Genomic DNA, 24,411 nt, shown 5'->3' with positions numbered 1-24,411 from the left:
TTTCTTAATCCATTTTAGAATAATGCTAATGTAACAATGTGGAAAGTCAAGGGTCTGAATACTTTCCGAAGGCACTGTACATTTATGCAACATGTTGTGTAATTGTCTGAGGTGGTCGGCACCCCCAATCATAGGTACACGTCAACTATGACAGACAAAATGAGGAAAAAAATTCCAGAAAATCACATTGTAGGATTTTTTTATGAATTTATTTGCAAATTATGGTGGAAAATAAGTATTTGGTCAATAACAAAAGTTTCTCAATACTTTGTTATATACCCTTTGTTGGCAATGACACAGGTCAAACGTTTTCTGTAAGTCTTCACAAGGTTTTCACACACTGTTGCTGGTATTTTGGCCCATTCCTCCATGCAGATCTCCTCTAGAGAAGTGATGTTTTGGGGCTGTCGCTGGGCAACACAGACTACGTTTTTTTGTGAGAAGAGATAATGACTACGTTTCCTGTACAGGAAACAGTGGTGGTTCTTAATTCCCCAGCCCTAATTCAACCAAACTACAACTCTTCAGTGATTCATTCTGGTACAGAGTATTTACACAAATCAACACTAATATACAGAAAACATTTTTTATAGTGATTAAAAGTCATTCATTCTTTCCTTTACACGGATCAGTCGTCCTGGTCCCTTTGCAGAAAAACAGCCCCAAAGCATGATGTTTCCACCCCCATGCTTCACAGTAGGTATGGTGTTCTTTGGATGCAACACAGCATTCTTTGTCCTCCAAACACGACGAGTTGAGTTTTTACCAAAAAGTTCTATTTTGGTTTCATCTGACCATATGACATTCTCCCAATCCTCTTCTGGATCATCCAAATGCACTCTAGCAAACTTCAAACGGGCCTGGACATGTACTGGCAGCGTAGTGTGTTACTGATGGTAGGCTTTGTTACTTTGGTCCCAGCTCTCTGCAGGTCATTCACTAGGTCCCCCCGTGTGGTTCTGGGATTTTTGCTCACCGTTCTTGTGATCATTTTGACCCCACGGGTTGAGATCTTGCGTGGAGCCTCAGATCTAGAGAGATTATCAGTGGTCTTGTATGTCTTCCATTTTCTAATAATTGCTCCCACAGTTGATTTCTTCAAACGAAGCTGCTTACCTATTGCAGATTCAGTCTTCCCAGCCTGGTGCAGGTCTACAATTTTGTTTCTGGTGTCCTTTGACAGCTCTTTGGTCTTGGCCATAGTGGAGTTTGGAGTGTGACTGTTTGAGGTTGTGGACAGGTGTCTTTTATACTCATAACAAGTTCAAACAGGTGCCATTAATACAGGTAACGAGTGGAGGACAGAGGAGCCTGAAGTTACAGGTCTGTGAGAGCCAGAAATATTGCTTGTTTGTAGGTGACCAAATACTTATTTTCCACCATAAAATCATTAAAAATCTTACAATGTGATTTTCTTGATTTTTTTTTCTCAATTTGTCTGTCATAGTTGACGTGTACCTATGATGAAAATTACAGGCCTCTCTCATCTTTTTAAGTGGGAGAACTTGCACAATTGGTGGCTGACTAAATACTTTTTTCCCCCACTATATATACTGTATTCTATACTATTCTACTGTATCTTAGTCTATGCCGCTCTGACATTGCTTGTCCATATATTTATTTATAAATTCTTAATTCCATTGCTTTACTTAGATTTGTGTGTATTGGGTATATGTTGTGAAATTGTTATATATTACTTGTTAGATATTACGGCACTGTCAGAGCTAGAAACACAAGCATTTCGCTACACCTGCAATAACATCTGCTAAACACGCGCATGTGACCAATAAAATGTGATTCGATTTGATTTGAACATGTTCTGACAGAATGTAAGACTCACTCAGTAGATTTGCATACACCCAGTTCTAATATGTTAACATGAATAAGGATATTTCCATTTATTTCAAGTTAAAACCCAACAGTGGTAGTGAGGACGATCATGATGGCTATAGTGCCTTCAGAAAGTATTCAAACCCCCTTGACTTTTTCCACATTTTGTTGTATTATACAGCCTGCATTTAAAATGAATTAAATTGAGATTTTTTTTGGTCAATGGGCTACACACAATACCCCATAATGTCAAAGGGAATTATGTTTTTTATTTGTTTTACAAATTAATTAAATGAAAAGCTGAAATATTTTGTCAATAAGTATTCAACCTCTCTGTTATGGCCAGCCTAAATAAGTTCAGGTGTAAACATTTGCTTAACAAGTCACGATAAGTTGCAATAATAGTGCTTAACATGATTTTACAAAGCAGACATTGAATATCCATTTGAGCATGGTGAAGTTATTAATTACACTTTGGATGGTGTATCAATACACCCAGTCACTACAAATATACAAGCATTTTTCCTAGGTCAACGTTGACTTTAAAACAGTTGCAGAGTTTAAATGGCTGTGATAGGACAAAACTGAGGATGGATCAACAACATTGTAGTTACTCCACAAAACTGACCTTATTGACAGAGTGAAAAGAAGGAAACTTGTAGAGAATAAAAATATTCCAAAATATGTATCTTGTTTGCAACAAGGCACTAAAGTAATACTGCAAAAAATTTGGCAAAGCAATTCACTTTCTGTCCTGAATACAAAGTGTTATGTTTGGGGCAAATCCAATACAACACATTACTGAGTACCACTCTCCATATTTTCATGCATAGTGGTGACTGCATCATGTTATGAGTATGCTTGTAATCGTTAAGAACTGGGGAGTTTTTCAGGATAAAAAAGAAATGGAATGGAGCTAAGCACAGCCAAAATACTAGAGGAAAACCTGGTTCAGTCTGCTTTCCACCAGACACTGCGAAATGAATTCACCTTTGAGCAGGACAATAATCTAAAACAAGGCCAAATCTACACAGGAGTTGCTTACAGTAGCAAGAATACAGTGAATGTTCCTGAGTGGCCGAGTTACAGTTTTGACTTAAATCTACTTGAAAATCTATGGCAAGACCTGAAAATGGTTGTCTAGCCATGACCAACAACCAATTTGACAGAGCTTGAAGATTTTGAAAAGAATAATGGGCAAATGTTGCACAATCCAGGTGTGGAAAGCTTTTAGAGACGTTCCCAGAAAGACTCACAGCTGCCAAAAGTGATTCTAACATGTATTGACTCAGGGGGTTGAATATTTATCAAATCAAGATATATTAGGGTTTTATTATACATAATTGCTATACAAATGTTAGAATTTTTCTTCCACTTTGACATTACGGAGTATTTTGTGTAGATCGTTGACAAAAAATGACAATTATATCCATTTGAATCCCACTTTGTAAAAACAAAATGTGGAAAAGGTCAAGAGGTGTGAATACTTTCTGAAGGTGCTGTAGCAACCATGAAGACAGTGTGGTGGTGGAGAGGTTGATATGAATAGTAATGATGATGATTGTGATGATAAAAAAACATGAAGATATGTACAGTTGAAGTCGGAAGTTTACATACACTTAGGTTGGAGTCATTAAAACTCGTTTTTCAACCACTCCACAAATTTCTTGTTAACGAACTAGTTTTGGCAAGTCGGTTAGGACATCTACTTTGTGCATGACTTACAGACAGATTATTTCACTTATAATTCACTGTATCACATTTCCAGTGGGTCAGATGTTTACATACACTAAGTTGACTGTGCCTTTAAACAGCTTTGAAAATTCCAGAAAATGATGTCATGGCTTTAGAAGCTTCAGATAGGCTAATCGACATAATTTCAGTCAATTGGAGGTGTACCTGCGGATGCATTTCAAGGCCTACCTTCAAAGTCAGTGCCTCTTTGCTTGACATCATGGGAAAATCAAAAGAAATCAGCCAAGACCTCAGAAAATAAATTGTAGACCTCCACAAGTCTGGTTCATCCTTGGGAGCAATTTCCAAACGCCTGAAGGTACCACGTTCATCTGTACAAACAATAGTACGCAAGTATAAACACCATGGGACCACGCAGCCGTCATACCGCTCAGGAAGGAGACGCGTTCTGTCTCCTAGAGATGAACGTACTTTGGTGCGAAAAGTGCAAATCAATCCCAGAACAACAGCAAAGGACCTTGTGAAGAAGCTGGAGGAAACAGGTACAAAAGTATCTATATCCACAGTAAAACGAGTCCTATATCGACATAAACTGAAAGGCCGCTCAGCAAGGAAGAAGCCACTGCTCCAAAACCGCCATAAAAAAAGCAAGACTACGGTTTGCAACTGCAAATGGGGACAAAGATCGTACTTTTTGGAGAAATGTCCTCTGGTCTGATGAAACAAAAATAGAACTGTTTGGCCATAATGACCATCGTTATGTTTGGAGGAAAAAGGGGGTTATTGCAAGCCGACGAACACCATCCCAAACGTGAAGCACGGTGTGGCAGCATCATGTTGTGGGGGTGCTTTGCTGCAGGAGGGACTGGTGCACTTCACAAAATAGATGGCATCATGAGGAAGGAAAATTATGTGTATATATTGAAGCAACATCTCAAGACATCAGTCAGGAAGTTAAAGCTTGGTCGCAAATGGGTCTTCCAAATGGACAACGACCCCAAGCATACTTCCAAAGTTGTGGCAAAATAGCTTAAGGACAACAAAGTCAAGGTATTGGAGTGGCCATCACAAAGCCCTGACCTCAATCCTATAGAACATTTGTGGGCTGAACTGAAAAAGCGTGTGCGAGCAAGGAGGCCTACAAACCTGACTCAGTTACACCAGCTCTGTCAGGAGGAATGGGCCAAAATTCACCCAACTTATTGTGGGAAGCTTGTGGAAGTCTACCCGAAACGTTTGACCCAAGTTAAACAATTTAAAGGCAATGCTACCAAATACTAATTGAGTGTATGTAAACTTCTGACCCACTGGGAATGTGATGAAATAAGTAAAAGCTGAAATAAATCATTCTCTCTACCATTAATCTGACATTTCACATTCTTAAAATAAAGTGGTGATCCTAACTGACCTAAAACAGGGAATTTTTACTTGGATTAAATGTCAGGAATTGTGAAAAACTGAGTTTAAATGTATTTGGCTAAGGTGTATGTAAACTTCCGACTTCAACTGTAAATATAACATGATTGCTGATCCCAACAGTGGCGGCTCCTGAAAAAATTCTCAGGGGGGGCAATTTTTCTGATGATTTAGGTGACCTACACACATTTAAAAAAAGATATGTCCAGCAACAACATGAAGACAGGGGCAGCATATAAGTCAATACCAGAAGCATTTATTGACTGATCTCAAAAGTGTTGGCTTACCAGGGTTGGTGGAGCCCTCAGTTTCATCTTTGCCTCACAAAGCTAACTCAAACACTCCGCAAAACTTCACACACTGGATTAGCCGGCTGAGGATGTGGCGGTTCTTGCTAATGTCGTAGTAAATATATTTGTTATAGTGAATATGGAATATGATATGTTGAGTAAAATGTTGTGCTAAGATCTATTTAGGTCAGGAGCTGGTTATAAGTTCTGTTCCTATCCATTTATTGCATAAAATGTCTGCACACAATGTTTCGGGGCTCTCTTCAGATAATAATAATAATAATAATAATATGCCATTTAGCAGACGCTTTTATCCAAAGCGACTTACAGTCATGCGTGCATACATTTTTGTGTATGGGTGGTCCCGGGGATCGAACCCACTACCTTGGCGTTACAAGCGCCATGCTCTACCAGCTGAGCTACAGAAAGTGGATACTCATGGATGCGCATCGCAATTGTAAAATGTCAACACAATTGGAGACACCACGTCATTTTTGGAGACATGTTATTGACAGTAAACTATTGTAGATGCGACTGCTAACTAAATAAAACATTTTAGCTGGCTAGCTAATCATCTTAGCTAAATGTGGGGCAAACAATTCAGTTATTTACCGTTAATTTGAGGGATTGGGGTGAAAGAAATCGAGTTACATAGTGATACTTTACGATATACTGTATTGACAATATCGCAATATTTTAGCGCTAGTTGGCTGTACCTGCACCAAAACACCATTATTGTTCCTTCATAGCTTGTTCTCAATCTTTTCACATTGGGAGCCAATTTGTTTTCAGCACTTTTATTTCCATGACTGATCAAAACTCGTTCTCATGGCTTTCTGATCCCTCTGCAACAGACATATGGTGCGCAATAAAATCACAGTATCGAATCGCAATACGTATAGAATCATGAGACTCGCAATGCATATATCTTATCGTGAGGTTCCTGGCAATTCCCAGCCCAAGTTCATTTGCCACAACAAATCTCTTCGCTAGCAAACGCGATGTCTTCTCCAAAACGGCAATGTGTCTCCAGCAATGTTTACTTTTTTGACGTTCTATGGCATCTCCACTTTCCAAGCATATATGACCACATGTAATATTTTGGTAAGTGATGCAAATAGTGAACTATGTAGGGCCAGGATGTAAAATATATGTAGCTGCAGCAATTTCTCTTATCTGATATGGTAAGTAATGGGGCTTAATGTATAGCTCCCTAATAGTTTGACGAACGGGTCCGTGCACGCGATTCCAGATATCTTTACCTCTGAATAAACTGCCTTTATTATACCATATCCACCCTGTCCAAAGTCTCTACTTGGTCTCAGTTCTCCAGTAAACTTGTGATTATCAACACTAACCTCATCGTTGTGGCGGCGGACAGCAAGCCTGTATCCCTCATCCAGTTGAGTGGCAATGTTATTTTTTCGTTCGTACCAATTTTTGGAAAATCCTCGGGTGTAGGACTTTCCGCCTTTAGTAGAAACCTGTTGAATTATTAAATTTGGTCTGGGAGGTCCTAATTGTTTCGTTGCCAATTTATCTTCATTTGTTCGCCGACAAAAAGGAACTTCTTTCAAAGACACAATCGAGTTGGCCATTTTGATAGTAGTGAATTGATTGAGGCTGCTACCCGGTCTTTTCTTAGTTACGTTCATTCATGGTTACGTTACGTATGACGAAAGCGCGTAAGTGCAAGCCCTCAGACACCCATAGAGATTGTATTGAAAGCTCGGATATTTGAAAAAAATAGATTTTACATGGGAGTCTATGACAGACTTCTGGGCGATTTTCAACCTGACTGAAATCGCCCCAAAAGGGGGGTGGGCCATTTGAAGCACGACTTTACCCTGATTGGACATTTAGTGGCACTGTGGCAGATCAGGCGTCTAGATTACAACACTGATAACTACTGTTGCCGTGATATAATTGATTAGAAAAAAAATCCCTTCCTTTTCCCGTTTGGCAGTGCGTCGCCCATATCGCCCTATTGAACACACCGCCCCTGGATCCCAATGATGATGAAAATGGTGACTGTCACGGATCCCCCCGGTACTGCTGCTCATTCTGTTCACCAGTTCCGGAGGTCTATGTCACCGGCCTTCAAGGCGTCACTGACATGGATTATTACCACCAACCCCGGACTGTCTTGTCTCATTACGCACACCTGGTTCCCATTCCCCCTGATTAGTATGTGTATATATAGCTCTGGAAAAAATTGAGAGACCACTGCAAATTTTTCTTAAATCAGCATCTCTACATGTATGACAGCCATTCCATTCCAGTGTCTGTTGAATTCCAGCACAGGCACATCTCATTCTACTGAATTAGGTACTGATTAGGTGATCACCTGAACCAAATCTTATTTAACGAGGAAAAGTATAAAAACCACTGCTGTGGTCATCACTATCCTCTTGCAATAGGACCAGCTGGATGGCAAAAACAGTGCTAATAGTACCTCAAAAGTAATATTAATCAAAAAATAACTATTGACCATGCCAAAAGAGTTGAAAAGGAACATTTTGAGTGAGGAAAAGAAGGGTTCAATTCTGGCTTTACTGGCAGAGGGATACAGTGAGCGTCAGGTTGCTTCCATCTTTAAAATTTTAAAGACGGCGGGTTCATAAGAACAAGGTCAAGCAGCAGACATTGGGGACAACAAAGCTACAGACCGGCAGAGGGCGAAAACGACTCTACTGACTGGGATGACCTCCAACTCATTTGAATGTCACTCAACAACCGTAGGATGACATCAAGTGACCTACAAAAAGAATGGCAAACGGCAGCTGGGGTGAAGTGCACTGCGAGGACGGCTCGAAACAGGCTCCTAGGGGCAGGGCTGAAGTCGTGCAAAGCTAGAAAAAAGCCCTTCATCGATGAGAAGCAAAGAAGATCCAGGCTGAGGTTTGCAAAAGACCATAAGGATTGGACCGTAGAGGACTGAAGTAAGGCCATCTTCTCTGATGAGTCCAATTTTCAGCTTTGCCCAACACCTGGTCTTCTAATGGTTAGACGGAGACCTGGAGAGGCCTACAAGCCACAGTGTCTCGCACCCACTGTGAAATTTGGTGGAGGATCGGTGATGATCTGGGGGTCCTTCAGCAAGGCTGGAATCGGGCAGATTTATTTTGACCAGTTTTCATTTTCTGCAAATAAATGCTCTAAATGACAATATTTTTATTTGGAATTTGGGAGAAATGTTGTCAGTAGTTTATAGAATAAAACAAAAATGTTAATTTCACCCAAACACATACCTATAAATAGTAAATCCAGATAAACCTATATTTTTGCAGTGGTCTCTTAAAATTCGATTATTGTCCCATGTCCGTTGGTCTCGTGAGTACCGTGTATTGTGCTCTTGTTATTACGGGTTTCATCCCGTGTATGTATTTAGAGGTTTACACCTCGCTCTTTTGTTTGGGTTACAGCCCTGTGTTATATATATACGTGTTTGTTTTGGGCTTCGTCCTCGTTGTTTGTTATGACGTACCTGGTGTTGGGTGGAGAAATAAAAACCCTAATACGTGTCTTCCTATCATTATTCAACGTGACAGTGACTTAGACAATCATAATTATGACGATTATGATGATGAGGAGGAGAAGAACTCACCCAGCGTTTCTGGATGAAGACTTGGGCTCCCTTCAGGGCACCAGCCATGTTCTGACAGAGCCTCTGGCTCCAATCAGCCTGCAACCTCAATCCATGAGTATATCATATATTCTACATGTCCTGGAAGAGCCAGAGCTGGAATGCTCTTTGCTCCAGTGTATGACGGGGCAATGAAGTCCAGATCCACATACTTATTCTTGACTACAGAAAGTGGCAAGCCTTTTTCTAAGAAAGAAGGCCTGTGCATTTAACAATGGATCCAAAAATTATCTAAAATACCCTTCCTGACAGCACATCAAACATGAGACTCGTAAAATGTTGGGGTTAGTGAAAAATATGTTGTTAGTTCCTCTTGTAAATTGTCCATCTACCTTGAAGCTGAGGTAGCGATTGCAGATCACTGGCTTGCATCTGTTTGAGCCAGTCAAAATCTCTGTCCCGACTGATCCTGTCAAGATCTTTGTCCTCGATGGCGAAAGCTACCATTCTTTGCCAAAACTCGACGTTGGACCCTGTTCTGTCTTGCGCTACCATGCGTTAGCGCACATCTTTAAGTGTCCAGCCTGCCAGGACTCTGGTCTCCGGGCATCGCGGAAGCTGACTCATCATCAGATAGTGCTGCCGCACTGTTCATCTGAACCACTACTTTCCCTTTAAATGGCTCACTTAATTTTGGAGTATGCACCGGTGTGACCTGTTAAAGGGTACTCAATAAAGTAACAACAAAGTGTGGTCAAAGACTAACTTAGTTGTGGTCATGATCTGGTTACCTATAACTACAAACATAGTTATGTTTGGGGTTTTTACATATTCACTTCCTTCCAGTTATCGTCTAAACTACCCACAATGCACTATTTCTCAACGTCATATGGAGAATCTACTCTGTGTTAGCTAGCTCGAGCTGGCTAACATTAACCACTAGCCATGCAGACCAAGTGTTTGCAGTGGTTAGCTACCAATCACAAGGAGGTGTGATGTAAACAACCAATCAGATTCCCCACAGGTGGGGGCCACATGATCCTGCTCGGCTGCTCCAGTCCAGGCAGCTCTGACTTCTACTGCACTACCGGCAGGCTTTCCGCTGGCTCAAAAGGAAAGTGGAAAATCAATCCTTCTTTGGTAGCTAACTCAGCCATCAATCAGTAAGCCTGCACTCTCTCTAGTTTATATCTGCTGGCTTTTTTGTGTTCTGTGGGTTCCTGCCTGTGCTAGACTAGTTGGTGGTGTTCTGTGGCTTACTACTTAGCTATGTTGACCATGGTGGTTGGTTAGCCAGGCTAGTTAGATGGCTAGGCTAGCTAGCAGGCTAAAATAACTAACTTTAGCTGGCTGTCTTGCTGTCTAAGATACAGTAGCTGCATATACCGGTAACATTATTTAATAACTGGTTAAATGGCGTTATGTATTTCCCAAACTTTGGTTTACTTAATGTAACTGTAAGCTAGGTGTTGATAACAAACGGCTGACACATGCAGTCACGCAATGTTAGCAGGCTGGTAGGGCTAACGTCAGCAGGCTAGTAGGGCTAACGGTCGCAGGCTAGTTGGCTAGCAACTTTGTAGGCTGATTTGTAACAAATTCATAAAGTATTTGCTTGTAAGTTGGCTGTAAATTAAATAGAAGTTATACATTTGAAGTTATTTCTGTTGGAGTTTACATTATAGGGAATAGGCTGGCTTGCCGGTCCACCATATTATGTTACACGCCGCAAATACATTTTATGGCAAGACTTCGGCATTCTGATCGGTTTTATGTAATAATGTAATACCCTTTAAGTCTTGATTGTGTATACGTTGCACTATCCAAATTGAGAATATCATTCTCTAGTAATTTGCTGATAAACAAATTATTGAACTAATCATCCTGTACCGATTTGATACCACTATTATTATTAACCGTGTAACCATTGATCAATAGATATATTTTTACTATTGTTATGGGTTCCTCTGATACAAAACAAGCTCTTGAAAACCGTATGAATTCATGAATCTGATATTAGGCTCATCAAATGTTACTATTATTCTCATTTTTGTCATATAGTGTTATTGTTAAGATAGGTCAGGTCTTCTTAAAATACCATGTTTGTCCAAAAACAGACTGAGCCCCCATTCATAACATATACAGTGTATTCGGAAAGTATTCAGACTCCTTCCCTTTTCCCACATTTTGTTACTTATTCTAAAATTGATGAAATACGTTTTTCATCATCAACCTACACCGTAATGACAAAGTGAAAATAGGTTTTTAGAAATTTTTGCAAATATATATAACAAATAAAATAAATAATACCTTATATAAATAAGTATTCAGACCCTTTGCTATAAGACTCGAAATTGTGCTCAGGTGCATCCTGTTTCCATTGACCATCCTTGAGATGTTTCTACAACTTGATTGGAGTCCACCTGTGGTAAATTCAATTGATTGGACATGATTTGGAAAGGCACACACCTGTCTATATAAGGTCCCACAGTTGACAATGCATGTCAGAGCAAAAACCAAGCCATGAGGTTGAAGGAATTATCCGTAGAGCTCCGAGACAGGATTGTGTCGAGGCACAGATCTGGGGAAGGGTACCAAAACATTTCTGCAGCATTGAAGGTCCACAAGAACACAGTGGCCTCCATCATTCTTAAATGGAAGAAGTTTGGAACCACCAAGTCTCTTCCTAGAGCTGGCCGCCCGGCCAAACTGAGCAATCAGGGGAGAAGGACCTTGGTCAGAGAGCTGACCAAGAACCCGATGGTCACTCTGACAGAGCTCTAGAGTTCCTCTGTGGAGATCGGAGAACCTTCCAGAAGGACAACCATCTCTGCAGCACTCCACCAATCAGGCCTTTATGGTAGAGTGGCTAGACAAAAGCCACTCCTCAGTAAAAAGGCACATGACAGCCTGCTTGGAGTTTGCCAAAAGGCACCTAAAGGATTCAGACCATGAGAAACAAGATTCTCTGGTCTGATGAAATCAAAATTGAACTCTTTGGCCTGAATGCCAAGCGTCACGTCTGGAGAAAACCTGGCACCATCCCTACGGTGAAGCATGGTGGTGGCAGCATCATGCTGTGGGGATGTTTTTCAGCGGCAGGGACTGGGAGACTAGTCAGGTTTTGAGGGAAAGATGAACGGAGCAAAGTACAGAGAGATCCTTGATGAAAACCTGCTCCGGGGCGCTCAGGACCTCAGACTCAGAAGGTTCACCTTCCAACAGGACACCAACCCTAAGCACACAGCCAAGACAACGCAGGAGTGGCTTCGGGACAAGTCTCTGAATGCCCTTGAGTGGCCCAGCCAGAGCTCGGACTTGAACCTGATCTAACATCTCTGGAGAGACCTGAAAATAGCTGTGCAGCGACACTCCCCATCCAACCTGACAGAGCTTGAGAGGATCTGCAGAGAAGAATGGGAGAAACTCCCCAAATACAGGTGTGCCAAGCTTGTAGCATCATATCCAAGAAGACTAGAGGCTGTAATTGCTGCCAAAGGTGCTTCAACAAAGTACTGAGTAAATGGTCTGAATACTTATGTAAAAGTGATATTTCAGTTTTTCTAAAAAACAGTTTTTGCTTTGTCATTATGGGGTATTGTGTGTAGGTTGATGAGGGGATTATTTATTTTTTAAATCCATTTTAGATTAAGGCAGTAACGTATCAAAATGTGGAAAAAGTCAAGGGGTCTGAATACTTTCCGAATGTACTGTATATCAAATATTTTTCGAAGTGCTCAAAAAGTCCGTTATTAACAAGTTTTAACCACTCCTATAAAAATCATAGACTATCAGATCCTCAGCAAGAAGGTCTGATTTCAAACTGGAGACCCCTTACACCTCAGTGTTGTGATGGATAGAATTAAAAAGGTATAGTCAGATATTATTCATCCTAATCAGACAGGTTTTTTTTACATGGACGATACATTAGAGATAATATAAGACAAGTACTGGAAACGATAGAACACTATGATAAATCTGGGAAACCAGGCCTGGTATTCATAGCTGACTTTGAAAACTGGAATTTATATATAAATGCCTGGACTATTTTAATTTGGGAGTACATCTTATACAATGGGTTAAAGTTATGTATAGTAAACCCAGGTGTAAAATAGTAAATAAATGGCTACTTCTCAGAAAATATTAAAATTGTCAAGAGGAGTAAAACAAGGTTGTCTACCATCGGCATATAATAATAATAAAATAATAATATGCATTTAGCAGACGCTTTTATCCAAAGTGACTTACAGTCATGCATGCATACATTTTTGTGTATCGGTGGTCCCGGGGATCGAACCCACTACCTTGGTGTTACAAGCGCCGTGCTCTATCAGCTGAGCTACAATCTATTTATTATGGCCAACAAAATGTTAGCTAATAAAATCAGATCCAACAATAATATCAAGGGGCTAGAAATCCAGGGCTTACAAACAAAGGTGTCATTGTACAAAGGTGTCATGTTTTCTTTTAAATCCACAATTTGGTTCCCTGCACAGCCTCATAGAGGAGCTAGATCATTTTTCGAACCTCTCTGGATTAAAACCAAATTAAGATAAGTGCACAATATTTCGTATTAGATCGCTAAAAAATACAACTCCGACAGTGAAGTAGACATACTCGGTATTCATATCCTGAAAGAAAGAAATGATCTCACTACATTACATTTTTATAGAAAATGAAATAAGATTAGATAAGATCTTGCTACCATGGAGAGGACAACACCTGTCTATTTGTGGTAAAATCATCCTGATTAATTCTGTAGTTATATCCCAGTTTACCTATTTACTTATGGCCCTGCCTACACCTAATGACTTGTTTTTAAATTATATGAGCAAAACATATTCCACTTTATTTGGAATGGCAAGCCAGACAAAATTAAATGGGCCTATTTACATAGTTAATATGAATTTGGAGGGCAGAAATGATTAAATATTAAAGTATTGGACCTCTCACTAAAGGCTTCAGGCTCACCCCGTGTTCAAGAATGGCCTTTTTCCCTTAATTTAGATTATAACCTATCACTTTTGGTTATTTGATAATGAAATCAACTCCAAAATATCGCTATTTTAAAACTCAGATATACTAATTGATAAAGAAAAACATTTGTGAGAAGAAAAAAAAGAAAACGGTATAACTTTTGTAAATGATATAAATAGGACTGGTGGAGTTGTCACACATGCAGTTAACAAAAATATATGGAAATCTCTGCTCTTTCCAAAATTACAACCAATTGATTGCAGCATTAACGCAAACATGGAGGAGGCAAGTGGAAAGGGGAGAAGGTAAGGAACTTGTTTGTTGGCCCAGCATTAAAGACCAAAATTGGCTAAATAAAATTGTGATAATTAAAAAAGTTTAATTTAAGGACCAAAAAATTGACAGCTGCGCCAGTTGGGAGGAGATTTTCGATGTACGAATTCCATGGCACATGGTTTATGAACTGATACACAAAATGACGCCAGATTCAAAATGTAGAGTTTTTCAATTTAAATTATTATACAAAATTCTTGCAACCAATAGAATGCTAAATATATGGGGGATACAACCATCCCAGCTCTACTCATTTTGCTACAAAGAGACAGAATCATTAGATCACTTGTTGTGGTACTGCTCACATGTAGCTTGTTTTTGGTCACAGGTTCAGGAATGGCTGAAAAATTGCAACATTTACTTGGAGCTAACTCTGCAAATAGCACTGCTGGGTGATTTGAAAAGTCAATCAATCGATCATTAATATGATAATACTCTTAGCAAAATATGTTATCTTTAATTTACAATCTGTAGAAACTATGAGAATATAAAGGTTCAGAACTTTTGTGATACATCACAGCACAGCACTGTCTGGTCTTCCCAAAAAATACAGTAGCCAATTACTATTAATTCAGACTGCAGCAACATGTGTGCTAACAAAGACCAGAGGAAAACACACATATAACCTATTTTAAAGTCCCTGCATTGGGGTTGCCTGTTAGTTTTAGAACTGATTTGAGCACTACGTGGCCTTGCACCCGAATACATGTCTGATATGCTTTTGCCCGGTCGATCCCTTATATCCTCTGGCAGTGGACCTTTAGTTGTTCCAAAGGTCAGAACCAAAATGTTTGGTCCTGGCCTTTGGAACAGCCTGCTGGAGGATCTGAGGGCCTCAAACTGTAGACATTTTTAAGAAAGATCTTAAGACACACCTTTTTAGCCGTATTTTACTTAGGGTGCTTTTAGTCATCCTATTTTATTTATTTTATCCCAGTCTATATATATATATATATTTTTTTTTAATGCATTAGTCTCTCAGGTCCACTGTTCTTTAATTATTGTTTTACTATTTTAATTTGTCTAATTTTAGGAAACCTATTTTTCTTTCTCACCTTTTATTATTTTAAGCACTTTGAAATGCATCCCCTGTAAGAAATGTGCTCTATAAATAAAGTTTGATTTGAAGAATACGTAATTCAGAATGACTATATAATCTTGAGACTCAGAAGTGTAATTTGCCCTTTGAGCATCGTGCCTTTTAGCAAACTGCAAACGGGACATAGTTGTCTAATGTGGCGTTTTCTGATACAAAGCTATTTCTGGTCGAAAACATGTATGCAGCAGCCCTAATAAGGTTAGGAAATAAAAACATTAAGCCATAGTCTCCTCCTCCTTTTAGTCCCGAAAGGGCCAAGAACTCTGCAGGCTTTCGAGCTTTGCAAGGAGCCTGAAAATGACCCCCAGCTCCCACTTTATTTACTTTTATCTTTGTCCCAATCATCTGATCTGGATCATCTCACTCTACTCATCTACTTTCCTTCAAGAACTATACTGACAAGAGGAAACCTGTGTGAATCCCTTTAAAATGCATCCTTGTTACAAGCCCTGCTGCCTCCTTCCTCCCCATCTTGAAGTAAGCAATCTCTGTGTGTAAATGGATAGTCTCCAGCTATTGCTTTCACCAATCCAACTTTGTCAGATTAGGCAGGGAGAAGGGGAAGGACAGAAGGAATGATGAATGTAAGTATTTTAACAGGGCCATGAATTGAATAATGTTTATTTTACCCATCAAACCTACACGGTGTATCGCTCCAGAGGGAAAATAGATGATAGGAAGCTATTCAAGAGTACTGTGACACAGCCAGACAGCGATTCCTGGTAACACAGCTTGTATGTTCATGGCTCTCTCAGATTCAGTAAACAATTGAATTGCTGCCTCGAGCCAAGTTCTGTTATGCTGTCTCTGCCAAGTAGATACAAAGCCATGGGAATGTTTTCTTGTTAAGTGAGTGTATGTCTATATGGGATTAGTCAATCAGAAACATTAACATCCATTAACAGCTATAACAACTCAAACGTAATGCATTTACAAAAGCAATCATTTATTGATGAAAATAACATTTCAATGTAACTTCAACAGAATCATCTTGCATCCTTAAAATACAAAACTAAAGCGCAAATAAGATCTGGTACACACTGCTGAAGGAACTTCCATAGTGTGTGTGTTTAAGAGATGAGCTGAAATGTATCAGGACACACACCTAGAGAGGTGTGTAACATCTGGTAAGACTCCAAATGAACACTTTTTACAAAAGCAAAGACTGGAACTACTCAGGGTGTGTGAATTGGTAGATGATGATACCATAGGTGATGAAGAGGAAGAGCAGCCCGAGGATTACCAGGGTCAGGGTCACAGTATTAAAGCAGCGTGCAGTATTCCCATGTTGTCTTGCTCCTTCCAAGTCTCCAACCATCTTCCTATCCCTGGACTGGAAAACAAAATGTACAATAATTTATATTATAGAATCATTCATATGTTGCTGATTGTGTTTATATAGCTATGCATATTAGTTAACAACATGCACACAACATAACATGTCACACTAATGGGAGGATCTCAGTAATGTATTATCTCAGTGGTTTAATACTCCTTAATACACTTTTGGAGGTCAGGTCTATAGATGAAGTATAGGCTTCACATTTTTATAACAGTGTGATAACAAGCAGGCAAAACACGAATTTTGAAAAATGTTATACTGTCCTCCTCCTTCCATAGTTCAAAGTGGGTCGCCTATATAGTAACTTGCTCAACTTCTAAATCCAGACAATAAAAGCACCCATACCAGACATTTCTATAATAAGTAATATAAGGAGAATTCCAACTCACCTTTATGGAGAAATACACAGCTAACATTCCGAGACAGAATGGGTTGCCGTACACAAGGCTGCAAAGTGACCAGATAATGTGATCCCTGGGCTGAGGTACAACGGGCTGGGGCTGTCCCAAGACGACGGTCTGTTGGAAGTTGGCCGCTCCGTGAGGGTCTTCAAGACGCATGTACTTATTTCCTTTCATTGGGACAAACTCTGGCTGGTACGATGGTGGTTGATCCATGGCAAGCGAATATAGCTACTTATTTAGCTAAGTGTTAAAAAATAAACAAAGCTTCTCGGGCAAACGAGAAAGAGAGAGCCGAAGAGACGTTTATTTTGTGAGGTGAGGTGGAGGTTTTATACGAGGAGGGGGGAGTGCGAAGGATGTCGTCATAAGCACAGTTTCCAGTAAATGTGTAGGTTTTTTCGGAAGCCCTCTCCCCTCTCTTGCACAATAGGAGGGTTGCTAACCGGATGCTTCAGCTTTATAGCCCCTGTTACGTGTCTGGGTTACCACTTCTGTCTGTGGTATACCAGTCTAACTGTCTATCCTGCCCTCTAACTGGGCAAAATGTCTACCCAGTTTCACCTAGTTCCATCCTCTCCCACTACCCGCGACTTGACTTCCTCTCACTACCAAATTTGGAAAATGTGATTGGAGTCCACCTGTGGTAAATTCAATTGATTGGACATGATTTGGAAAGGCACACACCTGTCTATATAAGGTCTCACAGTTGACAGTGCATGTCTGAGCAAAAACCAAGCCATGAGGTCGAAGGAATTGTCCGTAGAGCACTGACGGATAAAAAGCAGTTGCTTCGGGAGCCTGAAAATTCATGATAGTTGGTATTCAGCAGTCATAAAAGTATGCCTTATTTACATTGAAATCACTACTCAAATAGTGATTTTCTCAGACGGCATAGGCAGCAGCTCTATAGAGATGAGATGATGACTTGGAATGAAATATTAAAGTCATCAAAAAGACAAATATTTTATTAAAGTAATGTTAATTAATAAGTGATAAGCAGTAATGGGCAGTCACTACCATCATGGGACTTTTATTCATTGTTTTATTCTGTGTTCCAGCATTCAACCCACATAATGCATAGTGCATTTAATGTTAAAACATTTATAATTTGTCATCAAAAACCATGATTAGGTTTGAATAATTTAACCGACACCAAACCGACCTTAAAAAGCACTAATCACTCAGCACTAATACCAGTATATATATCCTGCCCTATATCTACCATCCATAGTGACAATAGTGGTAAGTGGATCGTTTGTCCAGTTCTGCAATAGTCAAAATAGTCTGCAACAAAATAGCAAAAGTGGATGATGGCCCAAATAAATTGTAGGTAGATGATGGTCATGTTTAACATAACAAACTTTAAAGGAAAATAAATGGCTACAGTTAACAGATTTGTAGTTATTTAATCAAATGTATTTTTTTTAGGAAATGGGCATTTTGCCCAGCTCCCTGGGTAAAATCCCCACTGGGGTAAATTGCCCCAATAGAAGATTATGCCATAGGGTTTCACAGAAGTGTCCCTATTTTTTTTACCTCACCTGCACATAAATTCTCTTTCTTCTTTTACCCTTTCCTTACACTCCATTATGTACAGTTTAACTAAACTCATTATCATTTGAATAAGGCAAGATTTTAAATCCCAGCAGTTTTTAAAACGAAATTCAAGAGCAAACGATTTTCAATAGTTTGTAATATTTATACAAAAAAGGTACATTAATTGGAATATAACTGATTAAATATTGATTAAACACAAACACACACATGAAACATTTCATAACAATGACAATAACTTCACACAATGGCATTTTCCCAGATTTTTTTATTGACACAGAGGTCGGAAATTAATCCCACCCTAATTAAATCCGAGCATATGTAACAGGGTTGAAATAGACATCCTTAGTTCTAGGAATTTTGTCATAATTAAGCAGCCTGGTTATGTATTTGTATGTATAGTTGTGCAGCCACCTGCTGTATTATCTGAGTAACTGCATCCCCTGTATATAATACATGTGCACATGATCACGCAGCATCCAGCCAAAGAGTTGTTAAACTTTGATGGAGATTGCTTGGTGGGTTTGCAGTTGTCCTGAAGTTTACACAGTGTTGTGTATGTATTAGCAGAATGAACAGTGAATGAGAACAGCACTGTGTCCTTCGTTGATGAGCCATATGAGAGCCGTTACAGACACCTCGTGAACCCACCTCTGACACTGCTCAGTGCTCACACCGTATCCAGTCCCCACCGCTAACAGAGAAGAGCTCGTTACCGAACAAACATTCTGCATCCCCTTCTTTTAGGGTGTTTCTTGTGGTTTTGGAACGTGGAACAACCTTTTTTCAGTAGTGCCACAGATTTCTTCAGTGTCATAGTGCCACAGATTTCTTCAGTGTCATAGTTTTCTTTCTCTCTTTGTTTTCTTCCTTCTCTCTTAGTTTTTTCCCTTGTTCTCCAGGAACCTCTTGTAGGGTGAGGCTGTCAGGAGTGTAGCCAACTCAGCCTTTCTTTTCCTAGGCCTCGCCTCCTGTATCCTTGGCCTGGGGGACAACTCCAGTACGACCTCTGCCGCTGTTTGTTGTTGTAATATAGAACTGGTTATTTTAACAAAAACAAATAAACAACAAGAACTCATGAGTATTGGTTCAATAAACAATTATTTAGAATCACTCTATATGCTACTATATAGAGTATTTCCTAAAATGAGTGTTGATGTTTTTTCTTACCAACATTCGGTGCAAGGTCACTGGAGACCTGTGGGTGCTGGGTAGGCTGTGGGGTGCACGTTGTGGCGGAGGTTGATGTTGTGGCAGAGGTTGTGGCAGGGGTACAGGTCATGGTGGGGGTGAAGCCAACAGCTCGAGCCAGACTGGTTGCTTGTGGGATACAGATGGATAATTCTGGGTGCCGCTTCATAAAACCGTAGAACCAGTCTATGCCTGCCAATCACATGATGTAAGTCCGAAAAAGGCCTCTCTACATTTTTTGGATATGACTCACCAGGTCACATTCGAAAGAGCCAGTGAAGACTGGTAACCTACCCACATGGCTGTGGCCTGGGTTTTTGGCCTGCTTGTCTTGGTGGCGCCTCAGGGCTTTGGGTGGCACATTAAAAGCACAGGCATCTACCTTAATGCCCTGCCCATTTTCAGTAGCATTCAGGACACAACGAAGCGCATCTTCACCATAGCCACCACGACCATATATTTTCTTGTAAACTCTCATCTAAAAATAAATAAATGATAGTATTTTAAGAATGGTGGAGGACTGACCCCTAATCTAACCCTAACCCCTATTCTAACGCAAACCCATATTCTAATCCTAACCCTGGCCCCTATTCTAAACCTAATCCTAACCCTGGGGGCTAGCTAGCTATGCTAGCAGACATTAGCTTATGCTAACTGGTTGTGCGTTTCCCTCAAACAAATGATCAACCAGAGGGGGGGCATCTTACCCCCAACATACAAACCTAACATATTACTACTTTACTCAAAAACAATCAAAAAAATTTCTCTCTAAACAAGTGGATGATTTATTTTAAGGCTTCCCTACATGTATATATAAAATAAATAATGGATCTAACTTCATTGGATTATATCTACAACTTTTTCTAAATTACAAAATGTGATCAACTTACCTCAAAATTGTGTTGATGGAATGACTTCAAAAATGTTGATGAAACAGATTACATTTGTAGTTGATCAAGACTAGTAGCAGCAAGAGGAACTGTTTTAAAAAAATAACTTGATTTTTGTGAGAATTACGGGGGGGGGGGCTCTTACCCCAGTGGGCATCTCGCCCCATAGTACCCTACCACACATAAACAGTTACAGTGAGGGAAAAAATTATTTGATCTCCTGCTGATTTTGTACGTTTGCCCACTGACAAATACATGATCAGTCTATAATTTTAATGGTAGGTTTATTTGAACAGTGAGAGACAGAATAACAACAAAAAAATCCTGAAAAATGCATGTAAAAATTTGTATCAATTGATTTGCATTTTAATGAGGGAAATAAGTATTTGACCCCTCTGCAAAACATGACTTAGTACTTGGTGGCAAAACCCTTGTTGGCAATCACAGCGGTCAGACATTTCTTGCAGGTTTGCACACATCTCAGGAGGGATTTTGTCCCACTCCTCTTTGCAGATCTTCTCCAAGTCATTAAGGTTTCGAGCCTGACGTTTGGCAACTCGGACCTACAGCTCCCTCCACAGATTTGCTATGGGATTAAGGTCTGGAGACTGGCTAGGCCACTCCAGGACCTTAATGTGCTTCTTCTTGAGCCACTCTTTGTTGCCTTGGCCGTGTGTTTTGGGTCATTGTCATGCTGGAATACCCATCCACGACCCATTTTCAATGCCCTGGCTGAGGGAAGGAGGTTCTCACCCAAGATTTGACGGTACATGGCCCCGTCCATCGTCCCTTTGATGCGGTGAAGTTGTCCTATCCCCTTAGCAAATGGAAGAAACACAAATATACCCTCGCCCCTCTCTTGAACATATTTGCCTTTTCATAGATGCCAGGTGAATTAAAAACATGCCATTGAAATGATGTGAAATAAATCAATTATCTTTTAATCATTTCCATATGCAAGAATTTCAATACATTTTTGTAATGGAACAGGTAAAGAGAGCAAGCTTGTCCACGGTAGGTGGCGAACCCGCAATCTTCTGCCAGAGCCTAGCACTCTATCAGCCCAATTCTATTTAGATGATAGCGCGCAGTGCTACGGGACAAAAAGGTTGAGAGTTCAACGACCATCGCAGACAAGAATATGGAATTAATTATTAACTAATTAATTGATCATTCATTCATTGGGTGAAATATAACCTTGCCTTCATTCCTATGAAGGCAAGGTTATGTTATGGTTATGAATTATGATTTATTAACTCAAGCAATTAAAACATTTGCTAAGTGATATATCATATCAATGCTTAGTTCTAAACTGGGTGTTTCGAGCTCTGAAAGCAGACCACATACCATGGGTATGACAAAATATGTAGTTTTACTGCTCTAATTATGTGGGTAACCAGTTTGGTAACCGGGGGTTTGTGATATATGGCCAATATACCACAGCTAAGGGCTGTGCCCAGGCACTCTGCGCTGTGTTGTGTTTAAGAACAGCCCTTAACCGTGGTATATTGGCCAATTTAATTGCTGCCTCGAGCCAAGTTCTGTTATGCTGTCTCTGCCAAGTAGATACAAAGCCATGGGAATGTTTTCTCGTTAAGTGAGTGTATGTCTATATGGGATTAGTCAATCAGAAACGTTAACATCCATTAACAGCTATAACAACTCAAACGTAATGCATTTACAAAACAACACAATTTATTGATAAAAAATTACATTTCAATATAACTTCAACAGAATCATCTTGCATCCTTAAAATACAAAACTAAAGCGCAAATAAGATCTGGTACACACTGCTGAAGGAACTTCCATAGTGTGTGTGTTTAAGAGATGAGCTGAAATGTATCAGGACACACTCCTAGAGAGGTGTGTAACATCTGGTAAGACTCCAAATGAACACTTTTTACAAAAGCAGGAACTACTCAGGGTGTGTGACTTGGTAGATGATGATACCATAGGTGATGAAGAGGAAGAGCAGCCCGAGGATTACCAGGGTCAGGGTCACAGTATTAAAGCAGCGTGCAGTATTCCCATGTTGTCTTGCTCCTTCCAAGTCACCAACCATCTTCCTATCCCTGGACTGGAAAACAAAATGTACAATAATTTATATTATAGAATCATTCATATGTTGCTGATTGTGTTTATGTAGCTATGCATATTAGTTAACAACATGCACACAACATAACATGTCACACTAATGGGAGGATCTCAGTAATGTATTATCTCAGTGGTTTAATACTCCTTAATACACTTTTGGAGGTCAGGTCTATAGATGAAGTATAGGCTACACATTTTTATAACAGTGTGATAACAAGCAGGCAAAACACGAATTTTGAAAAATTTTATACTGTCCTCCTCCTTCCATAGTTCAAAGTGGGTCGCCTATATAGTAACTTGCTCAACTTCTAAATCCAGACAATAAAAGCACCCATACCAGACATTTCTATAATAAGTAATATAAGGAGAATTCCAACTCACCTTTATGGAGAAATACACAGCTAACATTCCGAGACAGAATGGGTTGCCGTACACAAGGCTGCAAAGTGACCAGATAATGTGATCCCTGGGCTGAGGTACAACGGGCTGGGGCTGTCCCAAGACGACGGTATGCTGGAACTTGGCCGCTCCGTGAGGGTCTTCAAGACGCATGTACTTATTTCCTTCCATTGGGACAAACTCTGGCTGGTACGATGGTGGTTGATCCATGGCAAGCGAATATAGCTACTTATTTAGCTAAGTGTTAAAAAATAAACAAAGCTTCTTGGGCAAACGAGAAAGAGAGAGCCGAAGAGACGTTTATTTTGTGAGGTGAGGTGGAGGTTTTATACGAGGAGGGGGGAGTGCGAAGGATGTCGTCATAAGCGCTGTTTCCAGTAAATGTGTATGTTTTTTCGGAAGCCCTCTCCCCTCTCTTGCACAATAGGAGGGTTGCTAACCGGATGCTTCAGCTTTATAGCCCCTGTTACGTGTCTGGGTTACCACTTCTGTCTGTGGTATACCAGTCTAACTGTCTATCCTGCCCTCTAACTGGGCAAAATGTCTACCCAGTTTCACCTAGTTCCATCCTCTCCCACTACCCGCGACTAGACTTCCTCTCACATTGGAGTCCACCTGTGGTAAATTCAATTGATTGGACATGATTTGGAAAGGCACACACCTGTCTATATAAGGTCCCACAGTTGACAATGCATGTCAGAGCAAAAACCAAGCCATGAGGTCGAAGGAATTGTCCGTAGAGCACTGACGGATAAAAAGCAGTTGCTTCGCGAGCCTGAAAATTCATGATAGTTGGTATTCAGCAGTCATAAAAGTATGCCTTATTTACATTGAAATCACTACTCAAATAGTGATTTTATCAGACGGCATAGGCAGCAGCTCTATAGAGATGAGATGATGACTTGGAATGAAATATTAAAGTCATCAAAAAGACAAATATTTTATTAAAGTAATATGTCGTGTATTGAGATTATGACGTTGTTAATGTTTTAAGTGGAACTGAAAGAATGTTGATTTTAGTATCAAGAGGGAATGTTTTAGTGTAACGCCACATACAACAGACAGGAAGTGTGTTGTAGACAGCGGAGACTGGTGATTGGCCAGAAGAGGGAGCCCATCTTTTTGCATTGTTTATAAGTAGGGGCTAAACGAAGAAAGAAGTCAGAGCAGCCATTCTGAGGCGTCGCTCTCCGGATGTCATGACATCTGTCACTTATGCTGTAAATGTGTGATATTAATAAAAGCCTCTAAAACACGGTGCAGCCTAAGCGGACTCCTTGTTGACAGCAACAGCCACGAACAACAGACACT

At 40.0% G+C, this 24,411-nt stretch overlaps 2 protein-coding genes across 2 annotated transcripts; both read right to left on the bottom strand.

The window, feature by feature from the left end:
- Positions 1–16,397: 16,397 nt before the first annotated feature.
- On the bottom strand, positions 16,398–17,185 carry LOC311113381 (dispanin subfamily A member 2b-like; the record flags this gene model as incomplete). Its single annotated transcript, XM_084156588.1, has 2 exons — positions 16,398–16,559; positions 16,958–17,185. 2 exons carry the CDS (start codon positions 17,183–17,185, stop codon positions 16,398–16,400), a joined length of 390 nt encoding a protein of 129 aa, XP_084012714.1.
- Positions 17,186–22,522: 5,337 nt separating this feature from the next.
- LOC311113380 (dispanin subfamily A member 2b-like) lies at positions 22,523–23,310 on the bottom strand (the record flags this gene model as incomplete). Its single annotated transcript, XM_084156587.1, has 2 exons — positions 22,523–22,684; positions 23,083–23,310. The coding sequence occupies 2 exons, from the start codon at positions 23,308–23,310 to the stop codon at positions 22,523–22,525; spliced, it is 390 nt and encodes a 129-aa protein (XP_084012713.1).
- Between the last annotated feature and the right edge of the window lie 1,101 nt (positions 23,311–24,411).

Source organism: Coregonus lavaretus (genome assembly GCF_964263955.1).
Source record: "Coregonus lavaretus genome assembly, chromosome: 40".
NCBI classification, from domain to species: Eukaryota; Metazoa; Chordata; class Actinopteri; order Salmoniformes; family Salmonidae; genus Coregonus; species Coregonus lavaretus.
This window is presented reverse-complemented; position numbering and strand designations above follow the sequence as displayed.